This window comes from Ursus americanus, chromosome 23, assembly GCF_024610735.1.
Source record: "Ursus americanus isolate L20-20 chromosome 23, mUrsAme1.1.p, whole genome shotgun sequence".
In the NCBI taxonomy this organism is placed as follows: domain Eukaryota; kingdom Metazoa; phylum Chordata; class Mammalia; order Carnivora; family Ursidae; genus Ursus; species Ursus americanus.
In genome coordinates, this window is record NC_142149.1 from 5,069,853 (window position 1) to 5,095,268 (window position 25,416).

The following is a 25,416-nucleotide window of genomic DNA, read 5'->3' on the forward strand; positions in this document are numbered from 1 at the left end:
TCGCCTCTGCACCTGTGCAGACCCCGCCTGAGCCAGCAGAGCTTTGTGCTCCGGAGCCATTGAACCAGAGAGACTCTGGATTGAGATAGCGCAGACGTAGCAAAGGGCAGCATGACCCTGAGATGAAACACGTCCAGGAAGGTCTGTACACTGAAAGCGGAAGTCTCAGCCGAGTTCTCCGCCTGCTCCCTGAGTGCTGAAACCAGGCCTGAGGCGTGGGATTGGAGGATTCCTCTCTGGAGGAAAATGAAGCGTCAGAGCCAGACCTGCTGTCGGTAGGGTATGGCAGTCCCTCAGAACAAAAGCTAGATTCTATGCCAGCTAATGTGATCCTTACCAATCCAAAGCCTTGCTTGTGTTTGCAAAGCTTCCATCATCTTACTATTGAGGCAACTTTTTTTATTTTCACTTTTTATCTTGGGATAGTTAGCGTCATTCACTGGAAGTCACAAAAACGTACAGAGATGTCCCCTGCACCCTTCATCCAGTTTCCCTCGAGGTTACATCTTACCCAGCCACAGACAGTATCAGAACCAGGAAAGCGACATTGGTGCACATACGATGTGTGTGCGGTTCTCTGCCATTCTGTCACCTGAAGTTTCATGGAGCCGCCACAGCGGTCAAGATACAGACTGTTGGGGGCGCCTGGGTGGCTCCATCGGTGAAGCGTCTGCCCTCGCTCAGTTCATGATCTTGGGGTCCTGGGGTCGAGCCCTGCATTGGGCTCCCTGCTCAGCGGGGACCCTGCTTCTCCCCTTTCCTTCTGCCCCTCCCCCCGCTCATGCTCTCTCTCTCTCTCTCTCTCAAATCAATAAATAAAAATATATTTTTTTTAAAAAAGGTACAGAACTGTTCCCTCACCATAAAGATCTGTTGACTGATTTCAAATAGGAGTGGACAGCCAGGGGTCACTGAACGGATTCAAAAAGCTCCCAACATGAAGAGTAGAGGCTCTAACAAGCAAAGAGAAAGGTGCACCAGATGAAACCCTCAGAACACAGTGAATATCCTCCCAGAAATAAGAGCCAGTATTTTGTTAATGAAATAGAATGCTATAAAACTCAGAACAAGGAGGAGTTCTTGCTATTAAAAAAACATGTTAGGGGAGAGAAAAGAGTTAACAAAGACTCATAGAAAATAGAATGGAAACGTCTGACATCTAGGAGGTCTATAAAGAAAGGAAAAATGAAGGACAGAAATGTATCAAAGAAATCAGGAATGTTTCCAGAATTGATGATCACAGGGTTCCAGGATGGTGAATGGAAAAAGTTACGATTTGCACATTGTGTAATTCCAGAACACTGGGGATGAAGCTTCCAAAGAGAGAAAACAGGTCACATACAAAAGATTAGGAATGAAGATACATCTGATTTTTCAACATCATGGGAAGCCAGAAGGCAGTGGAGTGGATTTCCAGGCTCCCCTGGTAGACGGAGCTAACATAGACCCACTCCTACTCCCTCGGTAATGCCACAGCGCGTGTAATAAAGATCGTAAGTCTGGGACCAAGCTGAGAGGAGAGAGAAGGGATAGCCAGACACCAAAGTCAATGAGGGACTTTAAAACCAGAGCAGAGGAGCCTGCCGAGTTGTTGCGTCTCTGGGAAGCGTTTATTGGACCTTAAAACAGACAGTTTTAAGTAACAGAAGTTTGGATTTTAATGACCATGTATAGAACTGAAATAGAAATCCCCTCAAAGGGCTATTCCCAGGTAGAAGGAGTAAAAGGAATTCAAGAGGATCTCCACTTTGGGACCGGAGAAATGGCGAGAATGTCTGTTTGTTTGTTTATTTTTAATTTTTTTAAAGTTTTATTTATTTAAGTAATCACTATACCCAACATGGGCTTAAATTCACGACCCTGAGATCAAAAGTCACACGCTCTTCCGACCAAGCCAGCCAGGCGCCCCAGCAAGGAAGTTTATCATCGCCTCACACTCTGAGGTGTTGGGGGAGGTCTCCCATGAGCAGTTGGAACATCCAGGTTTGAATTCTGTATTTATAATCCCCCCATGTTTTAGGAATCTCCACACTAGCACCAGCCCGGCACCAGACCGTCAATACCGTTGGAGCTCCTTGCAGAAGGAAGAGCAAAACTTGTGTCGAATGACCCTTCCACCATGCAGGCCACTTGGAATCCTACCATCTCCACAAATGATGAGCTCATGCCAGGAATTTACTAAACATGCAGAAATTATAAGCAAGAGTCAGCTGCTGCAACAAACAGGATTTCCAACATTTTAAAACCCCAGTAATAGGAGAGATTACAATATAAATGTTTAAGTGAGTAAAGGGCTTAAGGAAAGCATGAGACAATATATTTAAAAGGGCTTTTTTTTTTTTTTAAGAACCCAGAAAACCTCCAGAATGAAAACTCTTTTTTTTTTTCTTTAAAGATTTTATTTATTTGTTAGAGAGAGAGACCGTCAGCGAAAGAGGGAACACAAGCAGGGGGAGTGGGAGAGCAAGAAGCAGGCTCCCAGCGGAGGAGCCTGATGCGGGCCTTGATCCCAGAACGCTGGGATCACGCCCTGAGCCAAAGGCAGACACTTAACAACTGAACCAGCCAGGTGCCCCCAGAATGAAAATTCTAATTGAATTTAAAACCCAGTGGAAGTGTTAACGAGCAAAGTAGACACACCCTAAGAGAGAATTACATGAACCGGAAAAGAGTTGTGAAGAAGTGAAGTAGAACTCCGCTCAGAGAGAGACAGTGCGCAAGGAAGAGAACTAACCGGCGAGAGCACAGGATGGGGGGCCCAACCTGTGTCTAATGGCAGTTCCCCCAGGGAGAAAGAGCACCTGAAAAGCAGCTTGGGGGGGGGGAGTACTCCCAGGGCTCAAGAGCGAGGCCCAGCAGAGGTCTAAGTAGTAGCTTAGAAGCCAGACCAGAACGTGGAATACACTTCAGCGTGCTAAGGAAAACAAGCTGTTAGTTTTCAGTAACCCCCTTTTTATTCAGTAGTGAGAACAAAATAAAGGCATTTCACAGAAAGAAAAAACAGAGTTCATTCACTCACAGACCTTCGCTGTACTTCAGGAAGAAGGAAACTAAACCCAGAGAAGGGAGGGGGCAAACAGGGAGAGGGTACAGGACAGGTGGGGGGGGGGTGCGTGGGCGGATCTAAACCAGCGTTAACTTAGGAAGCGGTGAGCATCAATGAACACGTTCTAAGTTCTTTGATCTGTTCGGGAAGAGGAGGAGGGGTTATTGGGGTGCTTCAGCCTTTCTGAGTCAAGTCGAGGTATTAAAGTATTAAGGGTAACCATTAAAAAAGTAGAAATAGGCCTGCAAGCTTTCACACCAATAGAGCCAGAATACTCAGAATTATAAAAACTAGGTCATTCCTCTAGAAGAAAGAGCAAAGAGAAAATATGGTGGGTAGAAGGCCCTAAAGGTAATAGGAATAAACCCACATGATCACAGTGAATATAAACAGAGTAAACATGCCACTTAGGACAGGTTGGAGGACAGTAGAGCAAAAGCCCTCAACATTCTGAGGGCATTCCGAATGTAGGCAGATTACCACAGCAGGGAATTTTTTTCAGGCATACAAGGACTGAAAAACAAAAAAACTGCTTCCCATGGACCCTTTCTCCGGAAGCTGGTGGGAGGTGTGCTTCACCAAAACAAGGGGGTTTTCTGGGATCTAGGAGACAAGAGATCCCTTGTTTCCTTGCTGCAAAGGGAAGTCTGTGTTGGAGAGGCAGGGTGGAACTCCGTAGGAGGACGGTCTCCAGGAGAGACGAAACCCAGAAAACACCTGATGGATTACTTGAGCGTGTTTGGAAAAGTTAGGGATAGGTTTTCGGCAGAATCACCAGTAGACACGCGGGTTGTCTGTGTTGGCAGAGTGCCCCTTGGGTCAGCTCTGAGCTCTGTTCCCTCTGCTGGCATGTCTGTACTGTTGCAGTCAGAGCAGGAGAACTGTTGAAGGACGGGTTCGAGGTCCGGGGCTGTCAGAGGGAGGGGGAGAGACGGTCTGTAGGTAATGTCTGTCGTTAACAAATTAGGAATTAGAGATGTGAGCATACTGTTTATAGATGTGGCTGAATATTCTACCCACCAAAAGTAGAAAGTGGTTCCCTCAGGGGTGCACTATTGAGACAGTAAGATGGCAGGGGGGGTGGATATTTTGTGTTTTTATGCCTTTGATACTCTTTTGTTGTTGTTTTTAGAATTTACTGATTTAAACTAACACCGTTCACTAGCAATGCAGTATAAGTTGGGGCACCTGGGGGGCTCCTTGGGTTAAGCATCCGACTCTTGATTTCAGCTCTGCGCTGGGCGTGGAGCCTGCTTGGGAATCTCTCTCCCTCTCCCTCTGCTCCTTCCCCCCTTCTCTAAAAAAAAGAAGAAATATAATATAAGCTACATATGTCATTTCAGATTGTTTTTAGTGGTCACAGTAGAAAAAGCAAAAAAGGAACAAGTGAAATTAATTTTGATGTTTTATTCAAGCTGGTGTAGATCCAGGACATCGTTTCTGCCCGCGAGGCATGTAACCTGCTCACCAGGCGGTCTGCGCTCCTCATGCTCCGTCTTGGCCTCTGTCCGTGCTCCAGCACATCTTCTCAGTGCTCCGTAGCCAAGAGCGGCCAGTGGCTGGCCTGTGGGACAGTGCAGGTCTGACCCAGGCCCGTGCTGGAGGGTAGCTCCAGACCCCGACCATCCCTCCTTCAGATTCTCCACAGACGTTTGGAGTTGTGCGTTCTCCTGGAAGTTCTGGACTCAAAGACGAATGATCCTGGGCTTCTCTTTACTGTCCTAGAATTTGTTTCCCTCTTTCCTCATAGATCCTGTTTCTAGTGCCACTCTGAATCTTCTCAAAATTCTCTAATCAGAACTGGGCTTAAAATATTGTTGACAGGCTGACAGACTCAGCGCAGTGGGGCTGCCTCATCCTTCCGGGTAGCGGCTCTTGTCATGTGGCTCTTGCCTGTTCAGCACAAGGGCTGCTTCTCAGATTGCGGTTCCCTGTGTAGTGGTTCTTTTTGTGTGGACACCCATCGGAGCTGTCCCATTAGACCAGGAGGCTGCTGGTGTGGGGGTTGGGAGCTGAGCCCTGGGCCGGGCTGATGAGCACAGGCAGTGGGCCCTGGAGCACTGCCCTCCACCAGGAGAAGGCGGCAGAGGTTACAGGAAGCAGACTCGGGGCCTGCTGTTCGGAAAGCCCAGCCTTCCGGAGGTAGCGGGGTTTCTGAACAGAGCCTCCGTGTGCGGGTGGCTGGGCTCTCGTTCCTTCGTAGACGCCGTGCTGTAGGCTGCCCCGTGGGCTCCCTCTCAGGCCTGCATCTTCAGAGTCTTCCTCCGCCGTCTCTCTGGCGGCTCCTCAGGTGCCCCCGTCCTCTACCACGCGGGTTCTTGGCACGGTGCTGGGGCTGCGGTGGGGAGCTGTGCCTGCCCTCGTGGGGTTCGTGTTCTCATGAGGCAAACAGATAGTAACAGATGCAGGGAATGGCGAGTGCTGTGGAGAAGGAGTGCGGGGGGTGTAAGGAATGTGTAGAGAGTGAGGAGGGATAAGTCCAGATGGGGCGGTCAGAGAAGGCCTTGCTGAGTAGGTGACGTCTGAGCGAGACTTGGGTGCAGCCATCTGGAGACATAAAAGCCATGGTGGTTCGCTGGGGCAGCTCCCCCGGCCCCCAGCCTGGCTCGTCAGTATGTGCCTGCCCGTGCACCTGCCTGTCGTCCCCGCCCTTCTTTTGGCTCCGCCGCCGCTGAGGCCCTCTTGTTTCCCAGTGTTGCACCGGCATCAGACGTCTGGCATCCTGGTAGGTGTTTAGTGGGTTGCACGAGTGGCTGGGTGGGGGTCTGTAGTCCATCAAGTGAGCAGGGTACCCTAACTATCAAAGGAAGCAGTCCGTCGTCAGGAGCCCAGACGTGTCTACAGGGCAGGCTCTGTCCCAGCCCGGCCCCTGCGAGAGGAGAGACAGGACTGGAGCTGCAGCCTGAGGCAAGTGGGTTAACGTTAGACGCCCCCGTCACACCTCTCCCTGTGTAGCTGATCAGCAGCTCCTGTACACCGTCTGCTGTTCGGGACGGTTCAGACTCCTGATGAGTGACGTAAACGCAGAGAAACGGTTGGGAAAGCACGGGCAGGGGGCACGAGAGGGAACTCGTTCTTGATGACTCACTAGTTGCCACCCGTGTCCTGGCGCCTCCAGTGGCTTACTCCACGTAGGGGTCTCAAAGCCACTGCGGCAGGCCTGCCTCCACGCTCCCGTGGCTTCGTTGGCCCGTGCAGGACCGTAGTGGGGCCCTTGAGATTCTTCGGCTGCCAGTCTGGTGTTGCCTTCCAGTTCTTCTTCAGATGCCCAGTCTAGCAGCCTGTTGGGCAGCTCCCAGGGCCCAGGGATTAAGGGAAAGAGCCGGCCCAGACAAGGGAGATAGGAGAGCGGAGGTCTCTATTTCGTAGAAGCTGTAACCCGTACCCCAGGAAGTCTCTAGCCCATCTGGCCCTTTGGGTTCAGCTGTGGGGCACTTGCCGCCGTGATTGTCCCCGTTCGCTGGTAGAGGGACGAAGGTGTGTTAGAAGGAAGTCTGCAGTACCCGTAGGTGTTTCCTCCTTGCCTCTTTCTCCAGTGCGTGCTGGTGAGTCCTTCCCGCTGTCCCAGCCATGCCAGTTATGGTGGATTCTGCCCAGGACCCAGCTGCTAAGTATTTGTGCTCAATTTTGTTAGAAATCCTTGCTCGGAGGCAGGCTGCCTACTTCTGGCCTGACCTAATTCTGGTAACATGGAGAGCTGAGGGACAGAAGGCTTGGTTGTCATGGTTGGCGCTGCAGTGGCGAGGCCGTGTCTGCCGCCTCCAGCAGCGGGGTCTGCCTGTCTGTGGGGCTGTCTGTGGCCGTGGCATCGATGGTGTGGATCAGGCCAGTTTGGAAGGCGGTCCGCGGTTCGGCACCATCTGGCTGTTAGGACCGTAGCTGACTGATGCAAGACCCAGCGTGCCCTCCATCCCAGGGTCTTGTGTGTCTTCCTCCCTGGCTTGCTGTGCCTTTACGAAGCTCCTGCTTCCCTGCGCGCGGGGGGATGTTTGCAGCACCCACCCCAGTTTGTCTTGGAAAGATGTCATTTTAGAATTGAGGAGAGCAGAGAACCGTCAGCGTTTGGCATAGTCATTCTGGGAAGGACCGAGAAGTCTGCCTGCCCTCCGGGATGGATTCAGCTTACCTGCTGTGGGGTGGCTCAGCTGTGTGTCTGGGGAGAGGTGGCCGGGTGGGGGTGGGGGGTGTCTGTACAGTCTTCTCGGCTCTGCACTCACAGGTAGGAAAAAAAACAAAACTCCGTGGGAAGATCGGCCACCCTGAGCCCCACACACTCCACCCCTACTTCAGTGAGAACCTGGCCCCTCAGCAAAGAATTGGCCTTGGATCAGGGCCCTGGTGGGTTATTTTTACTGCCTTTTCCTACCATATTTGCATTTTTAAAAATAGCAGTGCTGAGTGGATCCCTTTCAGTCTGAGTCTGCTTCAGAAGGTGGGGTGCATTTTGCAGAACGTGGCTGTTGATTAGCAGCTGCTTCTCAGTGTTGGGGAGCGCGGCCCGAAGGAGATGTGGCTTGTGGGTGGAGGGAAAGCTGGATGTCACAAGCCACTGTGGAAATGAGGTGTCAGCTCTTTGCTGACTGAAGATGACATCATCCGGGTGACGTCATGTTTCTGTGGGCTCCCAGGAGGGAAGGTGAAGAAAGGGAGCAGGCGCACCTCTGTAAGCTGAGGTCCGGGGGGCCGTCCTGGAGGATTTGGACCAGACAGTGACGTGCCCTTCGTGCCAGGGCAGTTCTTTCTCAGATTGGGAGCTCTTACGTGTGGGCGGGGCCACATTTTATGTACCAGCTCGTGCCCATCCAGAAACATGTCCTAAAAATCAAGTTCTCGTGGCAGCCTTCCTGCCGGGCAGTCTTGGAGGTGGCAAAACCGTGTGCCCCAGGTGTCTGAGGATGCATGCTGGCAGAGTCTGCTCTTTGCCACCTTGGTGGCAGCTGGCCTGGGTCAGGTCCCTTGTCTCTGGTCACTGGGGTTTCGTGCTAAATGCTGTCACGGAGCCTAGGGCTTTGTTCTTGGCATCGTCTGGTAACTGGCCTAGACTAGGATCTGGACCCCCTGAGCAGAGGTTGGTCAAAGGGGGGGCTGCGTTGCCTTGATGACCTGGTAACCTGTGTGTCTGTTGAAGAGCTGAACAACAAGTGTGTCAGGGCAGAGCGAGGCAAGGAGAGGTGAGCAGGCAGAATTCACTTTAATTATTTTAATCACCTTGTTTTTACATCCTCAGATTTATATGTTTAAAATATTGTTTTTTTTTTTTTTTTTAAGATTTTATTTATTTATTCGACAGAGATAGAGACAGCCAGCGAGAGAGGGAACACAAGCAGGGGGAGCGGGAGAGGAAGAAGCAGGCTCATAGTGGAGGAGCCTGATGTGGGGCTCGATCCCGTAACGCTGGGATCACGCCCTGAGCCGAAGGCAGGCGCCTAACCGCTGTGCCACCCAGGCGCCCCTAAAATATTGTTTTAATTAAAAACAGCGTCCCTAAGTCGTTGGGGCTCTATTTTGTTGTAGAAGAAAGGGAAACTTATTGGTTGGAACAGAACTATTTTAACCATACTGATTATCAGACTTACCCAGGGAATGTTAAGAAGCACATTTCTGGCTTCATCCAGAGATTTATTCAGTAGGTTTTGGGTTTAAAAAAAAAAAAAAAGGAGTGTGTGTGTCTGTGTCTGTGTGTGTGTGCGCGCGCGCATGTGTCTGTGTGTGCGCGCGTGTGTGTGTCTGTGTGCGCGCGCGTGTGTGTCTGTGTGTGCACGCCTGTGCGCGCGCGTGCGTGTGTGCGCGCGTGTGTGTCTGTGTGCACGCGCGTGTGTGTCTGTGTGCGTGTCTGTGTGCGCGTGTGTCTGTGTGTGTGCACGCGTGTGTCTGTGTGTGTGTCTGTGTGCGCGCGCGTGTGTGTGTGCGCGCGCGCGTGTGTGTGTCTGTGTGTGTGCGCGCGCGCGTGTGTGTGTCTGTGTCTGTGTGCGTGTGTGTCTGTGTGTGCGTGTGCGCGTGTGTTTATTTGGATGGGGGAGAGGCAGAGGGAGAGAGAATCCCAGGCAGGCTCCTCGCCCAGCACAGCCTGACGCAGGGCTCGATTTCACAACCCAAAGATCATGACGTGAGCCAAAGTCAAGAGTTGGGCACTTAACCAGCTGAGCCCCCGGGAGCCCAGAGTCTGTTGTAAAGAGCGCTGAGGGTTCTGATGAATACCTGCCTTAGAGCTTAGTCCTCCTCCCCAGAGACCTGCTGAGGCCGCCTCCGTCTTTCCTCTTACTCTTTTGCTATTTCAGCACTGCTAAATTAAATATCTAGACTTCCTCCACTCTATTTTTATGGGGCCATTTGTTGGTTTCCACCAGTTGCCCTTCAAAGACCAGCACGGTAGTGTGTGGTCAGCCAAAACACCACCTTGCAGCTGCTGATTGTAAGGCCTGGTGTCTAAAAGTGGGTGTCCTGTAGTGCAAATAAATCGTGATCTCTTGCTCTCAGGAAACATGTCCTCCTTCAGGTCTGTGATCATATGAATTCTGACTGAGAGAGGTCCTTCCTACGTGGAAACTAGAGGGGCCCACAGGAGGGCAAGAAGTTTCAGGCCTAATTGTACAGAAAATGTTGGGAGGCCTAGGTTCTGTGTGCTGCTGTCTGTGCAGCGTGGGTGGGGAGGCTGTTCTGTCCAGAAGATGGGACAGCTCTGTGACTAGCCCTGCACGTTTCCTGTCTGAAATGGGGAGAAGCCCTTCCCCGAGGCAGTGGGGGGGGGCGGGTGAATGAGGTCTGTGAAGCACCTAGACACGCCTTCCTCCTCTTCCAACCCCTCTCCCAGCACCCCATCCCCAGGCTGAGATGACCTCCTGCTGGACGCCCTTGGTCCAAGCAGGGCTGTTTCCTCCTGAGCGCCAGAGCCTGGGTAGCGCTATCTGCCAGTGTTAGCGCGGTCCCTGCACTCCCAGCCGAGAGCAGTCTGTCCCATAGTCTGATTCACGCTCCGCCGCATCTCTTCGTCACTGGGTGGGTGTGTCCGCACTCATTAAAAGGAGGGGAGAATTTTGACCATATGAACAAGAACGTGGTTATTTGCATACTATAAGATTTCCTGTGGGTTTTCTTGAAATCGCTCCCCAATTTATAAAAGCCAGAATGGCATCTAAATCAAGATGCACCCTTAGGTTAATTTTTGCATCTTGTTTCAGTCTCGGTAAACACCATTTCGTGTGTTGGCTTTTTCCAGCTGAGCTGTAAATTCCTCGGAGGAGAACCTGTCAGGAGCCTGGTTGAGGCTGTGCCCTGGCGCACCCGGCAGGGGGCTTTCTCAGACCGGGTGGACCAGGGACATCTCTCCATTCAGCCTGCTTCCTGGCGGGCCGCCCGTGTGACCCCTTAGCGGTGACAGCTTCGGGCAGGTGGTGGCAGCCAGGCCCCTGGAGATGTTGCAGGGCCCGAGCTCAAGCCAGAAGAGCCTGGAGCTTGTGCAGCCCAGGGCCGTCGTGGCGGATGAGGCATCTCACGCCCAGGGAGGTAAGAAGGCGTCCTCAGTGCAGGGGCTGCGGGCATGCTCTCGCTGTGACAGTAGCGGGGAGGGATTCTTCCCCCAGTCTCGGCGCTTCTGCTGTTCCGTTCCCGAGTATTTTCAGTCCCAGCTCAGTGAACTGTCCCATCCTGACATGAGTTGCTGTGGGTGAGCTTTGGGTAATTGGCGTCGGAGAGGTGGGCAGTCAAGGTTCTTCAGACTTACCAACCAAACCAAGAGGTAGCCTCAGCCCCCAGGAGCCATTCCGTCTGTGCCGGAGTTGCCAGGCCATTTGGTGCCCAGGTGATGATGTGCGGTACCCCAGGGTAGGTGTTCATTTCATCGGCCTTGAAATAGTAACCGCGGGTGCTGGGGAAACAAGCAGAGGTTGGTGTGGGTTCAGGGAGGTTGTTTCTTCCACGCCGGTTCCCTTGTAGTTGAGAGCGAGCCCAGTCTGCCCCACTGGACTCGGAGACTGTCCCTTTGAGCTACTTCTCCGCCCTTGTTGCCTTTAAGATGCCAGTTAGAATAGCCAGGTTGAGGTCGTCTTTTCAGAATGCCCTCCTGGGGACTGGACGGGGACAGGGCCCTCCCTCACTCTATCCTGATACCATCTCTGTTAAGACCCTCTGTTATGTACAAGGTACCGTGCACACAGGGCTCCCGGAGACCAGAGACTTTGTTCCCTTATGGATTCCCAGGCCTCAGGGCCAGGTGGGGCCTGAGAGTCTGCATCTCAGGGAGCTCTGGGAAGGTGGTGGGGCTGCTGTCAGAGGCCACCCTGTGAATGTCAGCACAGCTCTCATCGCTCCAGGGCTATGCCCGAGGGCCACACTGTAAGCCATGCGTGCCCAGTGAGGAAGGACAAGCTAGCAAAACCAGGGCTCTGGAGTCCTGTGGCTGGGGTGGCCTTGGGCAGCTCACCTAGCTCTGCAAGCCTCCGGACTCCTCTGTGGAGTGACAGCATGGGTAATGGTGGTGCCCCTGTGGAGGCTGTGGGGTGTGGGAGAGGCAGAGCACGTCGGCTCCTCCCTGTACCGTGTGAGTGCAGTAAAGGCCTGTCATCGTAGCCTGAGCTGACATGACACCAGAGGGTGTAAGCGGGTTGGAGGTCTAGAAGGCAGTGTTGCCCTGAGCCCTCTCTACGCCTGGACAGTGGGCCTGCTGCCTGCTTATACCTGGGATGCCCTGCGGCCCCAGCACAGCAGCCCGGCCACGAGAGCAGAACACACAGTCCTGTTTACTGTTTACTTTTCTACCTTCTAGTCCTACTTCTTGAGGAGGGAGGTTTCCTCCTAAAGCTTCGCATTTGTACCGTCCCTTCAAATCCAGGAGGCCCCGGGCTCTTTTGTCTTTTTTAAGGTCAGGTCGACAAGCCTGGGACCAAGGCGAGGGGGACAGGTTCTTTGTCCATGCCGCCTCTGGCCCCGAGTGCATGAACTGCCCCCCAAGCATCACGGCATCCGCAGAGACCCAGCTCTGCTGTCCAGGCTCCAGCTGACCTGCTGCCAGCCGCAGCTCCCCAGGCCTGCCCCCTCACTTAGCAGCATTTGGACTCTGTCCTCTTGCTCTGTCCCCTGGGGCAGGCTGTGCCTCTAGGCCATTCCAGCGAGCTGGCAGGCTGCAGCTGCATTTTCCAGGCAATGATGCAGTCATGCTGCGTTGCCCAGCCCCGACTGCAGCTTCTGGTCTATGGTGTGTGATCAGAGAGGGGGGTCCCTGGGGGCAGAGAGTACAGAGGCCTGGCCAGTTTTCATCTGAAGCCGAGGCGGTGGTGGACATCCCTTGCCTTAGTTCTCGTGCAGCCTGGCCCTTCCCGCCCTCCCGCACCTACCATCCAGAAGCAGGAACTTGTGTCTCCCCAGCCAGCTAAGCAGGACCCGTACTTGTGTACAAATGTTTTCACGTATTTTCATTTTATTCCCCCGTGTAAATGTACAATCTTCAAATACAAGGCACATTCCTACAGATTTTTCTTCTTGTCTCTTTCTGAATCTATAGGAAACACTAAAAAATTATAGAATTAATTGACCTGAGTCTACGGTTTTAGCAGAACTTCTGTTGAATGGTTCTGTACCACATGATTGACAGAATTTTCTAGTTAGGGGCACTGACCTTTGTCTTTTCTTCCATACCGCCCAGACATTTCCAGCTGTCCTCTTTCCTCCCCAGGCATGTGAGGCCCTCTGGACATTTGTGTTTTGCTGGTAAAACCTTCTATCCTCAGGTGGGCAGCTTGCTGATTGTTGTCGGGGGTTGTCAGGGCCTAGCCACATGACGGTCAACTGCTCTGAGAATGTCCTTACCCTGGCATACGCGAGAATCACTGACCAGTCATATCCCCGGACCTGATGTGAACTGGGAACTCGGGCTTAGGAAGAAGCCAGAAGAGGAGCCCAGCTTCACCCACAGTGCCACTTCCTGCCCCCTCCAGTTTTCCTGTCCTGAAAGCCACCACACTGACGTCTGTAAGTGACGCCGGGAAGAGTTCAAGGTGCCCCACCGCCACAGTGTCTATGTGTGGACACATAGATCCTGGGTTTTTTGTTTGTGTGCTTGTTTTTGGCTCCAGACCAACTTCTGTTGAGAAGTCTGTCTCCCCTTGATGTAACTGGCCAACACCCTAGCCAGAGAGCGAACCGTCAGAGCTGGGCACGGGGACTGGGCAGATAGGTAGGTAGGGCGGGGGCTCTCAGACTTCTTGAAGGTGACCCGCCGTAGAATATGCATTTTACATCCTGACCAGGGGCACATGTGCATTGTGTTGCCCGGAACAGTAAGTAGCCTTACTGTGTGTCATGCACGTAGATATTTTCCTTTTTTTTCCCCTTAGTGTTGGCCGTGACCCCCAAATGGATTTCATAACCCACTAATGGGTCACAGCCCACAGTTTGAAAAACACTGCTCTAAGGAGCTTTCCATTCTAGGATTTCCGAAACTTTTCCAGAATTCCTCACTGCGGCATAAAGCTTTCCAGTCGGCCTAAGCAGCTTCTCTGCCCACCCAGTTGCATTTGCATTGTAGGGGAGAGGGTTAGGGTCTCTGTACCAGGTCCTTGTAAATTCTTTAAAGACAGTGTGCACTCCTTATTTTATATTTGTATGTTCTTCGCTAGCCCTGAATCTTCAGGAAGCGCTAGAGAAATTAATTGACCTCAGTTCTAGGTTTCAGCAAAGTTTCTATTGAATCGTTTCATCTGTTCTCACACCCACCAAAACAGAGTCGGGCTGAGGGGCTTCTCAGCCGAAGGAGCATCTGTATGTGCGCCCACAAGCATGCCCCCCACCCCCACCTCCTCGCTTCCTACCACAGGGCTGCTGGGCTGCCCCTCCCAGTGCGGTGCAGTGCGCGCCTCGGACCGGACCCACGGGCTGCGTGGCTAGGCCGTTCAAGGCCAGGGACGGACAGTGTCAGAAGTGTCTGTGACCTCATTTGAAGGGGTGGGGGTCTGGTTAGGAGGCCCTGGAGTCTCCAACACAAGTGGAAGCCCCATTGACCTGTTTCATCTTTCTCCAGTATGTCTTGGACTCACTCCACTCAGGCCGTATGGCCGGTGGGAGGGACAGTGTTTTGCAGGTTGTTCCTACCCCTTGGGAAGTAGTAAGCCTACAGAAATTTCCAGTGCTGTTGTGACCTCATATTCCTTTCGGGACTCTCTTCTTTGAGTCCTGGCCTAGGTAAACAGCCTCCTTCCTACATGTGTCTGCTGGGCCACTTTCCCCTCCTCCCCAGGCAAAGCAGCAGGATAGCTTGTTTTTCTTTTCCAAGGAAAGATTCTGGTTTCCTTGCTGAGCACCGTGAGGCCCCTGAGAGGTCTCCCCGAGGCCTCGGGCCTGGCTCAGTCCAGCGAAGTTTAGTGAAACCTCACTCTGAATGTAAACCCAAACTGGGACCACTGTAGGCTGTCCCCAGCTTTCCCCTTGCTCACCAGGGGCACAGTGTGGGGCTGGCCATCAGCTGGTCCTTGTGAGCTGAGACTTCATGAAGCCCCCCTGGGTGTTTGGCATGACGCTGAGCCTTTTGAGTTTGAAGCTGTTCCCAGTTGTGAGTTGTAGGTCTGGTATTGAGAACATCACTAACTCCTAGGAAGGACCAGCTTTCTTCCTCTGGTGGTACTGGAGAACCATCTCTTCTGTTTGGCCTTCCCCAGAGTCCAGCAGGAGATGACATTGGTCAGGTGCATGGATTCCAGCCTTGACGCAAAGGCTTAGGCACCTTTAAGCCCCTCCTTGCCTCTTGTTGGGGACTTCCTGCCACTTCCCCTCTCACACCAGTGCTGGTGCCGCTGACCAGGCATGAAGCCACCTTTTCTCCCTAGAGCAAGTCTTGGCCTCCCCTGAGAAGGCCAGCCCTTAGGGCCCCGCAGTCCTGCAGATGTGACGTTCAGATCCACTTGAAAGTAGCTTCTTGTATCACCTTCCTTGTATTGTCAACGTATCAGTCAGCCTCAGTTGCTTTTTTCTATTGGTGAAACCTCTTTATACAGCGAATTTGAGTTCCTCCAGGTCCGTGAAGAGCTATGTTACGAGGGAGGGTCTGGACCCCGGGTTGCAGGACCCGCTCTTGTTCCTGCTCTGTTTTCCGTGGTGGGTCTCGAGACGGCAGCTCAGGGGAGCAGTGTGCACCTCGGGCGGGGGCAGGGAGAGGAGAGTGGTCCTCCCGGGCAGAGAAGAGTGCATGGAGCTGACCTGGGGGGTGATGGAAGCACCTGGCCTCGCTGCCATGTCGCCTTTTCCCGCGGTTTTATTGCTTCCCGACGACGTGAGGCACCTCAGGAGCTCTGCCTTCCGAATGCATCCAGGGGGATCCTTTTCCCTGCCGCTCTGGTCTCTGTGCCACCATTCTGGGGGCAGCCTCAGGGCTCCTCGTCGCAGCGCTGCTGGTGCTTTGGGCTGGATAATTCTTTGTCATGGTGCGGGGGGAGGGGGTGTCCTGTGCACTGTTGGGTGTTTGGCAGCTACATGCCAGAAACCCCCCTCCCCAGTGGCGACAGCCAGAAATGTGTCTGGACATGCCGAATGCCGGCTGGGGGACAAAGTTGCCCCCCCGTTGAGAACCGCTGTGCTGATTGGTCTCCCTACCCCTCTTTACGGCATGTTCTCCACACAACAGCCAGGGGATCCTTTTAACATGAGTGTCATTTGTGCTGTCTGCTCCGAGCCCTGCAGGGGCCTCCATCTCCATGACGAACCTCAAGTCCTTCCTGCCCTTCTTTCTATCTAAGGCCTGAGTGAACCAGCCTCATCTCTGACTGCTCTCCTGGCCGATCGTCAAATTCGCGGGGCATACGGGTCTTTATGGCAGCCCTCTCTCTGCTTGGAAAGCTCACTCCCATCTCATACTCAGATCTCTGGTCAGATGTCACCTTGGAGTGGCCCTTCCTGACCAGCTATTTAAAATAACTCACTCATGCTCTCCCCCATTCCGTCTCTCACCCCTGCCCGTGCGAGCACTGCCTTGTTTTTCTGAATGGCCCTTGGCGCCACCTGACCTGTGCGTGTGTGCGTGTGTGCACGCGTGTATGCTAGAATGTAAGCTTTGTGAGAGCAGGCACTGTCCCCCCGGCGCCTGGCACGTGGGGGGCACATGTCATCATTGTTCGGGTGAGTCACCTCCTCCAGAGCAGTGCCAGCATCCCTGTCCCTGGAGGCCAGAGGTGTCGGATGCTCGTTTCCAGAGCAGACAGGGGCAGCAAAGGATGGCCCACAGTCATGTCCCAAACGGTCTCAAGTAACGCAGGCCCCCTTTAAAAGCCAGCCGTAGTTCCTTCTCCCTGAGAGACACGTTAACATTTTGGTGTGGGATCTTGGTTTTTTCCGTTCAGAATCCTCGGACAGCTACACTCTCCCTCAGGAAATGTTGATAGTCGCCACCTGAGAGCCTGTTACGCATTCTAGAGCCAGTAATGACCGTTGAAATCTATCCATCCCCCACCTCAGATCCCACCCTGGTAACAGGTTTTGTTTTGTTTTGTTTTGTGTTTTACCTGCACTCAGGGTGCACCTGACAGAAAAACATGGCTTGGTTTGGGGACTAGTTGAGCTCCAGAACCTGGCGTTTTGGTGGGGCAGGCACCGCGCCCTCTAGTACTGGCCTCCGGGCCTCCGGCACCTGCTGTCTGGGTGCCTGATCGCTTCCTCCTCAGTCCCAGAGATGAACAGAGCGTTGAACGCCTTTATAACCGGGAGAGGAATCACTGTCTTTTACAACGTGTGCAGCCGCCAGCGATGTGTTTTACTCTGCTCTTACTCTGCAGCTCCGGGGAGGGACGAGCTTGTTCCGTGGTTCAGAGAATGGCCGCTGGAGCCAGACGGCCGGAGCGCAAGTCGAGGTCCACCTGTGTGGAGCTGCATGACCGCGAACAAGTTTCTTGTTTTCTCTCCGTGTCAGTTTACTTCTTGTAAAATGGGGGTGACAGTAATCGTATACTTCATAGCACCGTGGCTAAAATACACAGAGTGCTGAGAAGACTGCTGGACTCGTAATAAGCACCAGTTGCTGTAGGCAGAGGACTCCTGAGGTCGTGAGCCCCCAGGAGCACAGCGGTGCCCTCCAGAGTGGGGATATGGGGAGCCTTCGTGAGGCAGGTAGCACATGGTGGGAGCGGGGAGAGGAAGGGGCTCTTGGAAGGAACTGTGCAGCGGAGAGGCACACGGATGGGAGAGGACTGGCTTGTGGACGAAAGTGGTGCCCTGTGTGGGTGGGACATCGGGAGTTGGGAAGGAAAGTGGTGAAAGATAAGGGAAAGCCTTGCAAACTGTCCAAAGTTCTTCTAGACACTCTTTTCTCGTTTTCTGGAATTCCCAAGGGAAGGCAATATAGTCAGAAGAGTGGCCACCACACCCCTTTCTCCTTGTTGCTTCACTCTGCTCCGCTCCCAGCATTGTCAGGACTTTGGAGAAATGAAGACTTAGTAGAGCCTGAAGACCAGGCCTCGCGGTGGACTGGACTCTGGCAGAAGGCCAGGCGCAGGTCCGGAGAGTCACGTCCAGAGGACAGTGTTTGCTAACCAGGCCCTCTCTCCTGAGAACACCGTGAGCTGCTACCCTGCCTCTGGCCTTGCAGTGATGCCAGCCTTCACTAGTGCATTGTTCCTGTTTCGGCCTCAGAGCGGGAGCCTCAGTTTCCCCTGTGCACTCAGGAGCAGTGTCCCATAGCCAGGGTGCTGTGAGTCTGGGCAGTGTGCCATCCATTCAGGATCCGTGCGTGGGCCACTCCCTTCCCTGCAGCTCTGGCAGGGACCGACACAGACCCCCAGGTGGGGACACGATCTGCAGACTCAACTTGGGGCTTTTCTTAGGGACCCCTGAGCAGGCAAGGCAGCCTGTGCCTGAGACCGCAGCTCCCACCAAGGATGGCATCCCCCTGCCACGCACAGTGCAGTGCCTCTCCCATCTGATTTCCTGGCCCTGCGACTTTGGTTTCTATGGCAATTTGGAAAGACATGCAGTTGTGGGTTTTTGAAGTCGATAATGGGAGCAGAGGTTTGAGATGGGGTGGGGCAGCACTGAAAATACCATGTCCCAGACCAGAGCTTCAGGCACAGAGGGTTCCAGAATAGGAAGTTCTTCGAGTTAGAAAAGTGGCACCATCATCCTGGCAGGCCCTTAGCAGAGCTCCACGTGGCCCCTCCCAGACTCTGGGATCTTTGAGCAGAGCGAAGAAGAGCCTGAACTCGAAGGATCTCCAGCCTGTGGCCTGGGGGACAGTGGAGTCAGGTGCAGTGATCACATCTGGCATTTGCTGAGCACTTACTGTGTGCCCGGCTCTCTGGGATCATCTGTGCTTTCGTCGCCTTATTAATCCGCTCACCCGCTGCAAGATGGCTGCTCCCACCCCGTTTTGTACATGTGGGCGTAAGCGATTTGCCTGAGGTTTCAGAGCTGACACGTCTAAGTGTCTGGCGCAGGGACCCCTGAGTTTAACACCTGGGCTCACTCTTGTCTGGATCATGGGCTTATATTCCCATGCAGGAAAAGCTCTGTCACTTGTCGATGATGGCCCATTGCTTCCCCCTTTACTTTTTTGGGGATTTTTAAAGTTTTATTTATGTAAGTCGCCTCTACACCCAGCATGGGGCTTGAACTCATGACCCCAATATCAAGAGTCACATGTTCTTCTGACGAGCCCGCCGGGCACCCCTCCCCTTTAGTTTTTTGTAAGTCATATCCTCCTGATAGCAGGGTTGTCTTAGCCATCATTGCCACAATTTCGGGGACCTTGAGCCAGTGTCTTCCTTGTTAGTATCTCCGTTCTCCTTCCATGGTGGTCACCTTTCTATGCCCCAGGCCAAGTGAGGGCAGTGACCTCGAGGAGTCTTAGGTTGGCTGTTGTTTGAGAGAATGGCTCTCGCTTCCCTGTGGTGTGGGGTGTTGGAGGTGCCCGTCCAGAGGAGGTGGGCAGGCAGTGGCCCCGGTTTATGGAGCCAGCAAGGAAGACACGCTGGCCTGGTGGAGAACCGTCTTCCGCCTGGGCCGTTGGAGGGGGCCCCAGTGCCTGGCAGAGGGAGGGGACGGCTCTCGAGAGGCCCAGCTGTCCTCTCCGAGGCCACTGCTGCGGAGTGTTCGCGGAGGGATGGGTCAGGTGCTCGCCGTGCGTGTGGCTGGGCTCCAGAGCTGGCCATCCTGAGGGTTAGCCCACGCCCGCAGGCCTCTGCGGCGCGGTAGATAAGGAGCGGGCTGCCGCTGGCCAGGAAGGATAGCCCGGATTAGAAGGTCGCGTCGGGTGATAGCGGGCCTCAGGGTGACCGGCGCAGCCCCGTGTCGTGCTCCAACTCCACCCCCTGTACTCAGCGCTCAGCGGCAGGGGCCGGGCAGGCGCTTGGAGAAAGTAGAAAAAGGATTTCAGGGGCGCCTGGGTGGCGCAGTCGTTAAGCGTCTGCCTTCGGCTCAGGGCGTGATCCTGGCGTTCTGGGATCGAGTCCCACATCGGGCTCCTCCACTGGGAGCCTGCTTTTTCCTCTCCCACTCCCCCTGCTTGTGTTCCCTCTCTCGCTGGCTGTCTCTGTCAAATAAATAAATAAAATCTTAAAAAAAAAAGAAAAAAGAAAAAGGATTTCACTCTTGGCAAAGTGCTTTGCTGTATGAGGGGCTGTGGAACCGTTCGTTTAAATGAGGCCTTCTGCGAACTGCCATTTAGCCCCCCTTCTCCATGTGGTCGCAGTTACCTTCATCATCCTACTGTTTGCCTTTGGAGGGGGAGGTGGTGCCTGCAGTTCGGCCTCTCGGTCTGGGTGCGATCAGAGCGGTGTGTGGCGCTCGCCGAAGCCGCACTTGGGATTTGTGCGTTCGGCTGTATGCATGTCAACACCTGGGTAAGAAGTTGGGAGGAAAATGCAGCTTATAGCGACGTTAGAGGCTATTGTGTCACACCGTGTTCTCTTTCTCAGCTGAAACTAGAGGACCGCTCCGTGGTGCCCCGGGACGTGGTCCGGCACATGCGATCCACCGTGAGTCTTGGTGCGGGGGTGGCCTGGGGATTGTCTGGGCCGGGTCTCCCCTGCTGGCTGGCGCTGTACGCCTGCTTGGGCCTGGATGCCTTCTCCTCCCCAGGACAGTCAGTGTGGCACCGTGATAGACGTCAGCATCGACTGTGCCGTCAAGCTCATCGGCACCAACTGCATCATCTACCCCGTCAACAGCAAGGACCTGCAGCACATCTGGGTGAGCAGCCCCGCCCGCCCGCCTATTCGGATGTCCCCCCGGCTCTCCGGTGGGCGCCCGCGCACCAGTGCTGCTCCTTCCCAGCTCGCGGGCAGGCCCCAGTGGCGGCCGCGCTTGTGTGTTGCCCGAGTGGCGCCTCTTGCGAGAAGGCTACTGCGACGTGAGGTCGGGACACATTCCTGTGCGTCCAGCGTAGTTTGCTGGTGTGGTTTTCATTACCTCGCTTCCTTTCTTCTCTAATGCTCCCTTTTGAAAAACAAATTTCTTCCTTAATTTCTTTTTTAAGTGATTTCAAGCTCGGGAAAAGCTGTGAGTTCCTGTGCTCCCTGCGTCATCGGGTTCCTTGGCTGTGCGCCTTTGCCTCCATTTGCCCTGTCACCTTCCTCCTCCCTTCCCCACATTTCCTTCTCGCTCCCTGCTCTTCTCTCTGAAACACTGGGAAGCAGGCTACAGACAGACGCCCCGTGGCCCCTGAACACTACAGTGTGGACTTCCCGCAGACAGGAGCGCTCGGCCCCCAGTTTAGGAAGTCAGCACTGGTGCGCTGCTGTCCCGTCCACAGACCCTGTTCAGCTGTCCCAGCAATATCCTTTCTCCCCCTCTGATCCAGGATTCCATTCAGGAACACACTTTGCATTTCATTGTCAGCTCTTTGATTCCTCATCTGGAACGGCTCCCCAGTCTTGCTTTGTCCTCCACACCCTGGTACATTCCACTGGCTGACCCTGAGCCTGGAGCTCTGTGATGTCACCTCCCGACCAGACTCAGGCACCTGCATCCTCAGCAGGACCGCCCAGCGACACCTTGAGCCCTTCCTGGCCCGCATGTCCAGTGGCCACAGCGGGGGTGGGGGTGGGGTGGGGTTGTTCACTCTGGTCCTTGTCATGTTGGTGTCGCCACACATCCCCATGAAGTCGCCTCTCACGCCTTTGGAAGTGATTCTGCTTCGTGAGGAGATGCTCCGGGATTGCGCCAATAACCTGTCACATGTGAAACCCCGATCCGCGGGCCCAGCCTCTGTTAGCCACCCCCCGCCCCCGAGGCAGCCAGTGCTCTGACGGTCACTGAGGGCAGCTGTATGAAGCCGGTGTTCCTCGTTTTCAGGAGTCGGTGTTCTGTGTGGAGGAGCTGCTCCTTCAGTCTCATTCATTTATTCATTCATTTTTAACATCTGTGTGGACTCAGAGATTCCTGTTTTGTCCAATCGGTTATAACCCATGTGTACCATTATTTGTTTTGTTGCTTAAATTTTCCCAGATTGGGCCAGTAAGAGCCCCTTCGAGCTGACATCCGTGTCCCTTTGACATACCCCCATCTTTTTTTTTCTTTTTTCTTTTTTTCTTTTTAAGCACTTTCTTACTTTCTACCTTTCCTGACCCAGCCCTGGAATCATTTGTCCAAAGAGCCTTTGTTCTGTTCAGAGGAGAACAGTATTTTAGAAACTAAGATCCGGGTGTATGCTAGGTGTGGTCACTGCTATGGGGCCTTTCGGGACAGCACTGGGACACATGTGTGCACACACGTAGGCACATGTGCGTTTGTCAGTGCCTCTTTTAACACGTACAGGAGAATATGTGAGTTCCTCTCCTTCCGCCTTTCTGTATCAGTGAGCGCCCTCCCCAACAGCGAGGAGCTGGGCTCTCGATAGCCTCAGTTAATTAATTAGTTATCACTTTACTTATTTGTCCATTAACCACCATCCACCTGCCGCCTCCATAGCCCACTCCCACCCAAGAGTCCTGTGTCCTTGGAGGCCCCAAGGCCCCCGCACGACTCTCTCGTTGCCACGTGGCAGCCCCACGCCGCCGCCGCCTCCACCCTGGGAAAGGGAGCTGGGGTGCAGCACAGAACTCTCGGGGGAAAGCCGGTTCCTTAGGCCAGTGGCCGACTGGCCCAGGCAGGAAGCCGTCTGGATCCCTCCTCCTGTGTCTCGGGGCAGCGAGGAATGGGCGCGCTGCACACCAGTGTCACCTGCCGTCCCTCACATCCTCGTTCCGTTGGTCTGCAGCCCTTCATGTACGGGGACTACATTGCCTATGACTGCTGGCTGGGGAAGGTCTACGACTTGAAGAACCAGATCATCCTGAAGCTGTCCAACGGCGCCAGGTACGCGGCGCAGCGGACGGGGCCACGATGGGCAGGGGCCGCCTGGGGAGGGGGCCGACGACGGTGTTTTCTCCCAGGACCTGTGATGACCTGTGCTGCAGGCGCGCCGGGCCTGACCCTGGGCTGGTCTCCATTCGCCCTGGCCTCACTGAGAGTGTCTGCTAGGAAAGACACTTGTTAATGGTAGTGAGCACTCCGTATGGGTTAGGGTCTCGTTTGTTTTGGGGGAGTTGCTTGTACGAGTGCGGAGGCTGGGCTGTGGGGGGGTGGTGAGTCACCCCGTTTTCGGGCCTGCCGGCATATCGATGCCTCTGAATAACTCCTTTGGATACTGGTCAGCACCACAGTGTGTCCTGGCGGCCGCGCCTCCCCTGAGACTCTGTCATTGTGCCCAGCAAACCGAGCCCCTGTTCGCTGTTTCAGGTGCTCCATGAACACAGAAGATGGCGCCAAGCTCTACGATGTGTGCCCCCATGTCAGCGACTCTGTACGTGTGCTCCACCCAGGCAGGCTTCTTGGGGGGACAGGAAGGAGGACTGCTTAGCAAACAGCTTGGCGCCAGTGCGGGCTAAGCAAGTGCTGCTTCTCGGCAGAGTGATTTCCTCCGGTGGGGGGGGGGGGGGCACACACCAGAAGGTCTCAAAGTCTGGGTGTAAGCAGAAGGGATTAGAACTTTTGTTTGCATTTTGTTAACTTGATCTCATCCTTTAAAAAATAGCCATTCGTCAGTGTCAGAGTCTGTGCACTGTGTTGTTACACTGTGATGCTTTAGAACAGTCACGAGGGACCATTTATAATAAGTATGCGGGGTGGGGGTCACAAGGTCAAACAGGTTTGGGAACTACTGCCCTCTAGAGCCCTCGAAGTGTCACCCTAGACCAACAACACATGGCCTGAGAGTGTGTTAGAAGGAGTCAGATGTGCATTCCGCATGAGCTCTCTGGGTGATTTATATGCGCTTTCGGTTTGAGAGGCGCTGCTCTGGAGTCCTGGGGTCTGTGTCAGCGTGGGGGGGTGGGGAGCATGCAGGTGTGAGGTGAGGGAAGGGGTGGATGCAGAGAGCACCGGCCCAGGAGGCGCCACTCACAGGGACTTTTCCTCTGGCCCCAAACCCTGCAGGGTCTCTTCTTTGATGATTCCTATGGCTTCTACCCGGGCCAAGTACTCATTGGCCCTGCCAAGATCTTCTCTAGCGTCCAGTGGCTGTCAGGGGTCAAGCCTGTGCTGAGCACCAAAAGCAAATTCCGAGTGGTGGTGGAAGAGGTAGGGGCTGGGGTGGGGTCGTGTCCTCAGCCGTCACGCCCTGGAGCCGAGCTTCTGCGCACTCCTTCGTCGGCGGCTCCGAGGGCTCAGCCCTGCTCCTTAGCCCTGCTGATCTGAAAGGGCTCTGAATAAAGGGAAGCCAGGGTGTGGTCATGGGGTGACTGCTGGGCAGATGACCCCTCGCCTGACCGACCCAGACGGAGCAAGGTGGGACGGTGGGGAGGGGCAGATCCGCTGGGCCCTGATGGTGGTGATCCCTGGGGTGAGACTAGATGTCACAAGTGGAGCCTGCTCTGGGGTTGTCATCCTTGGGGCTGTGCTATGATGACCCGCTTTCTGCTCTGGAGGTCAGGTGGGCTCTGGGCAGCTGCTTAACTAAGAGAGCTGTTCGGCTGCTGACTAAGGCCCTGTCCCACCCACCATCCCCAGGTGCAGGTTGTAGAGCTAAAAGTCACATGGATCACCAAGAGTTTCTGTCCAGGGGGCACGGACAGCGTCAGCCCCCCGCCCTCTGTCATTACCCAGGAAAACCTAGGCAGGTGAGTGGCTCCAGCGTGCCCACTCCAGCAACGCCAGCGGCGTGCCCTGAGCAAGTCTCTGGGCCAGAGTCGTAGATGCGGCGGGGGGGGGGGGGGGCTGAGATCATCCTCGGCCCCGTCCCCACTTCTCCTCTCCCTCCCAGGGTGAAGCGTCTCGGATGCTTTGACCATGCTCAGCGGCAGCTTGGGGAGCGCTGTCTGTATGTCTTCCCAGCCAAGGTAGAGCCGGCCAAGATTGCCTGTGAATGTCCAGAAAAACACTGCGCCCAGGGGGAGGGCTCTATGGCCAAGAAGGTATGTCCTTGGGGTTGGGATCGGTGGGCGTTTGAGGAACTGGCCTTGAGCTATTTCCACAGCCAGGAAGGACAGTCTGTGCTTTAGGCCTTGGGGGGCAGCCCTGATCACCCTTGCAGGCCACCTAGGTGTGTATAGCTGCTCCCCTCCCCCCAGGCTGCCTGGTGTCCCACATGCCCAGGGTGGGGCCCTGGTGGCCCTGCGGCTCCACAGCCCCGGTCCTCCCTGCTCTGCCCTCAGGTGAAGCGCCTGTTGAAGAAGCAGGTTGTGAGAATCATGTCCTGCACCCCGGACACCCAGTGCTCCAAAGACCATTCCGTGGAGGACCTGGGAAAGAAAGGAGGGGCCAAAGCCAAGAGTGAAACGGGGTCTGTCAGCCCCGAGGAGACGCCCGATGGGTCCGCCAGCCCGGTGGAAATGCATGACGAGGGCTCAGAGGAGGCCCAGGACGCGGGGGAGCAGCTGCCTCCCTTCCTGCTGAAGGAAGGTGGCGACGACAGGCTGCACTCAGCAGAGCAGGACGCGGATGATGAGGCTGCTGATGACACGGATGACACCAGCTCAGTGACCTCCTCTGCCAGCTCCACCACCTCCTCCCAGAGTGGCAGCGGCACAAGTAGAAAAAAGAGCATCCCCTTGTCCATCAAGAACTTAAAGCGAAAACACAAGCGGAAGAAGAATAAAATCACTCGTGACTTTAAGCCGGGGGACAGGTAAACCCAGAGGGCACCCTTTCCCTCCTGGCCGAGTGTCCAGCTGAGGCTGTCCCTTTGGCGCCTGCACACACACAACGCACACGCACGTGCACACACGCACATGCACGCCCAATCTGCAAGCCCTCTGCAGGCTCGGGGGCACCCAGCCGAGGCGATATAGGTGCCTGGGGTTGGCCTGGGTGGGAAGGAGAGATCTGGGAGTGGGGCAGCAGGTGGCATGGTGGCACCGGCCCGAGTCTGGCCTCTGGGACCACATTCACTGAGCTCTCCCAGATGAGACCTTTCTCAGAGGCTG

At 54.7% G+C, this 25,416-nt stretch overlaps 1 protein-coding gene across 2 annotated transcripts in view; it reads left to right on the forward strand.

Moving 5' to 3' along the window:
• Positions 1–25,416, forward strand: part of UBE2O (ubiquitin conjugating enzyme E2 O) — a 55,398-nt gene that overhangs the window by 21,728 nt on the left and 8,254 nt on the right. The window contains exons 2-9 of one of the 2 annotated variants that reach the window (XM_045813943.2): positions 19,930–19,989; positions 20,093–20,203; positions 22,212–22,309; positions 22,733–22,796; positions 23,429–23,572; positions 24,002–24,111; positions 24,255–24,405; positions 24,646–25,118. In XM_045813943.2, coding sequence (XP_045669899.1) covers positions 19,930–19,989; positions 20,093–20,203; positions 22,212–22,309; positions 22,733–22,796; positions 23,429–23,572; positions 24,002–24,111; positions 24,255–24,405; positions 24,646–25,118 — 1,211 coding nt within the window. The remainder of the gene's footprint in view (positions 1–19,929; positions 19,990–20,092; positions 20,204–22,211; positions 22,310–22,732; positions 22,797–23,428; positions 23,573–24,001; positions 24,112–24,254; positions 24,406–24,645; positions 25,119–25,416) is intronic. The other variant, XM_087854073.1, reaches the window with a different exon arrangement.